This window comes from Myotis davidii, unplaced genomic scaffold (assembly GCF_000327345.1).
Source record: "Myotis davidii unplaced genomic scaffold, ASM32734v1 scaffold59, whole genome shotgun sequence".
NCBI lineage: Eukaryota > Metazoa > Chordata > Mammalia > Chiroptera > Vespertilionidae > Myotis > Myotis davidii.
In genome coordinates, this window is record NW_006293001.1 from 686,733 (window position 1) to 690,706 (window position 3,974).

Below are 3,974 nucleotides of genomic sequence, written 5' to 3' on the forward strand. Positions count from 1 at the left end.
CAGTATGGTATCGCGATTCGCGATTTTGCGCTATCATACTGGGTGTATGGTCGGCTGTGTGCGATTTTGCGAGTGTGGTAAAATCGCATAACAGCAAAATCGCATAACAGCCGAGCATACACCCAGCAGCGCTGCTGATGCCTGAACGGTATGTGGAATGAAGTGGGCGGGCATCGGGAGGCCACTATGGCACGGGGCAAGCACTATGGGCAGTCTATCTGAAGTGTACCTGGCGTATAAGACGACCCCCCACTTGGAGGCATATTTTTCAGGGCCAAAAAATCGTCTAATACGCCGGCAAATACGGTATAATACTTATGTATTGCAGCCTTGGTTATGATAGCAAAGATCAGAAAACAGCTTAAACAGTCATCAAAGAGAGACTGATCAAATGAGTATAGTAAAGCAATGTGTGGCATCGCTTACTATTTACTATTCAGCCATTAAAGACATAAGGTGGATTTAAAAGCTTTGATACAGAAAGATGTTCAAGAAAATTATGTGGGGAAAAAAGCAAGCTAATAGTATATATATACTATAAGTCCATTTATGTTAGAAATCTAAAGGATATATGTATTATAACATGTTATATTGCATACTTACATCTACATTATAAATATGAGTATGTATGTGCACATTTCTGGATAGATTCACAAACTTAACAATTTTACTCATAAGTGTCTTTTATTTTAAAGTGAGTGTGAATAAGTGTCTTTTATTTTGTAATACTCTGTTCTATGAGCTTTTGTTGTGGATATCTGTTTTATAATAAAAACAAAGCAGCTAAAAAGAAGTCAATATTATGATGGTGTTTACAATAAATAGAAATAAATCAGGCTTTTTCTCCAGAAATAAACAAAACAAAACAAAAAACATAGAAGTAGTAAAATCCTGTTAGTCTTTTTTGTCAATTTTATAATTAAACCTTTATTTTACATTGACATACACACACACACACACACACACACACACAGACACACACATATATACTAGAGGCCTGGTGCATGAAATTTGTGCACTCAGCGGGGGGCCCCTCAGCCCAGCCTGTGCCCTCTCACACTCCTGCGCTGATTGGGGGAGCCCATAGGAAGCGGGCTAAAGCCATCAGTTGAATATCCTTAGCGCTACCACAGAAGCGGGAGAGGCTCCCGCCACCACCACTGCCCTCACCAGTCGTCAGCCTGGCTCCTGGCTGAGCGGCACGCCCCCTGTGGGAGTGCACTGACCACCAAGGGGCAGCTCCTGTGTTGAGTGTCTGCCCCCTGGTGGTCAGTGCGTATCATAATGACTGGTCATTCTGCTGTTCAGTTGATTTGCATATTAGCCTTTTATTATATAGGATGCTTGTGAACACAAGATACCAACACATATATTGATATACATTCAAACAGTCTTAAGAAGCTTCATATTTGTAACCTGTAACTCAAACTCATAGCAGAATTACTTTAGTCAGCATTCTCTGTGTCAGATATAACAGGAGATGTTCATGTTGATAATTTATGTATAATTTAAAATCATAAATACATTTGAGATTATTATGAGCACTTTGTGCTCAATAAATGATCATTTTCATTTATCTTAAAATGAATACATTCTGATTTAAATATATTAGATGGGCATTTTGAAATTATGTAATATATCCAAACTGCAGAGGAACCCAAACTAAGAGCCTGGGGTTACTCACCAGCAATTGGAGTTCTCTGATTGAAAATTTACTGCACAGATCCACATATTTTGGTTATTCCCTCGTACCACCTCAAGGAATCGGGAGCTGTTAACATGAGAATTCCAGAAGGTTGGCACAACCCTGAGGTGTGTGCCAAGTGCTGGTTGATTCCCTTTCTGTGTGAGCCTTAAAAGCTTATCACCCACCTTTGTATTTCTAAACACATAGGGTAGGACGAGTTTATGAGTGTGGCTCTTGAAAGGAGCTTATCAAAGAACTCCAGTTACCAGTGGGACTCCTAATTTTCCCTTTATTTTAACACAAATATCTACATTTTAGAAATTGAGAGCAACGTCAAATCATCAAGTCAAAAACGGATGAAACATACTTTTCAGTATGAGAATTGCAGTGTCAGATACATTATGCCTTTTACCTTGAGCTTGCAGTTTTCTTAGCAATTTGGCATCTGTGTTATCTAGAAATTCAGCACCGCCAACATTCGGAGGCCGGCCCTTCCGACGTCTCATCCTGGACTCCTCTCTTGCCCTCTGTCTCTCTGGATTTGGCGGTCTTCCTCTACGGCCCTCCATTGCTCTGATGCGAGGAATGACATCCTCTTCTTTCAAAAGACACCACTGCATTCCCTTTTAATGAACATTTTAGAGAAATAGTGTTAAAAAATAGACACAAGCGTTCAGTAAGTCAGACAATTCTAGGGAAACTTACAGACATTTTGAAATGTATAAAGCAGATACAATCCTTAAGAATTGTATTTTTAAAATTAAATTTATGTTTATATTTGTTCTTTGGCATATCTTTTGTATGCTAACTTTAAATACCTAAAGAGAACTATATCTATATAAACAAAAATTATATAAATAGAGATATATACCTTAATCACCATTTCTGAATTATAATGACCATAACGTTGGCAGATAATTAAAAATACCAGTTGTGTGATGACATCTTATGGATTGTTCCCATGGGTTATTAGTAGAGCCAAACACTAGGCTATTTCAACAATAGATAAAAGTATCTCTTTAGAGAAATCTTATTGCTAATAAATCAAGAAGAAATGTAAGAGATAAAATATCAGCATTTTGCAATGTCTGATGAATTAATGGATCTAAGCATCGAACTTACATGTCTGCCAATCACCCAAGAGAGAGACAACCAGATAGATATCAGCTTCCTGATAGAGGTTCACACCATCACCCCTCTATATTAGTCTTACCTTACCAAAAAAATCAAAACTAGATTTGATTAAGCCTCTAGATTTAATGACTATAATTTCACAGGAAAACAGGGTGAGAAGTGTATGTTAAATTACATAGCAAAATTCAGTCTATAGGAAATTACAAATTACCCATTTTCTTCAATAAATTTCAAGAAGTAAACACACTATAAGGAGCCTCACAATATGTATTAAAAAATCTCAAAGATAAGTGTGGACCTTACCTAGAACCTGATTCAAACAGACAAAGTGGTCAGAAAATTATAACAATTATGGGACAACTGAAAATTTGAATAAGGACTGATATTTGAAGATATTAAGAAATTATTATTTTAAAGTGTGATAATGGTACTGCAGTACTCTTGTAGGTTACTCTTGTAGGTTACAAGAGTCCCTATCTTTTATATAAATAAATTGAAATATGTACAGATGAAATAAGACATATAAGATTTGTTCAACAAATTATGGAAGAGAAGCAGATGGGGGTATATGTTAAACAATATTAGCCATGTGATAGTTTTTAAAGATGATGATGGGTACATGGTATACATTATTCTGTCTACTTTTGTGTCTATTTGAGATTTCTAATTATAAGTTTCCTGACAGAAATACATACACAAGGGGGTCCCTCAACCCGGCCTGTGCCCTCTCACAGTCTGGGACCCTTCGGGAGATAATGCCCTGCTGGCTAAGGCCTGCTCCCGGGTGGCAGAGGGCAGGCCCAATCCCTAGGTGCAGCCCCTGGTTGGGCTCAGAGCAGGGCCGATTGGGGAGTTGGGGTGCCGCCCCATGTCATGCACAGAGCAGGGCAGATCGGAGGTTGCGATGCCACCCTCAGTCATGCTCAGGTTAGGGCCGATTGGGGGGTTGGGGCACCACCCCCTGTCACACTCAAGGCAGGGTCGATGGGGAGGTTGCAGCGCCACCCCCTGTCACGCACACAGCAGGGCCCATCAGGGGGGTTGGGGAGCTCCCCCCTGTCACGCACAGAGCAGGGCCCATCAGGGGGTTGGGGAGCTCCCCCTGTCACACACAGAGCAGGGCCCATCAGGGGGTTGAGGAGCTCCCCCTGTC

The 3,974-nt window shown here is 40.0% G+C and overlaps 1 protein-coding gene across 15 annotated transcripts in view; it reads right to left on the reverse strand.

Moving 5' to 3' along the window:
- BAZ2B (bromodomain adjacent to zinc finger domain 2B) overlaps positions 1–3,974 on the reverse strand; it is a 319,669-nt gene that overhangs the window by 68,182 nt on the left and 247,513 nt on the right. For all 15 annotated transcript variants that reach the window (XM_015565731.1, XM_006766465.2, XM_015565735.1 and 12 more), the window contains one exon: positions 2,100–2,310. In XM_015565731.1, coding sequence (XP_015421217.1) covers positions 2,100–2,310 — 211 coding nt within the window. The remainder of the gene's footprint in view (positions 1–2,099; positions 2,311–3,974) is intronic.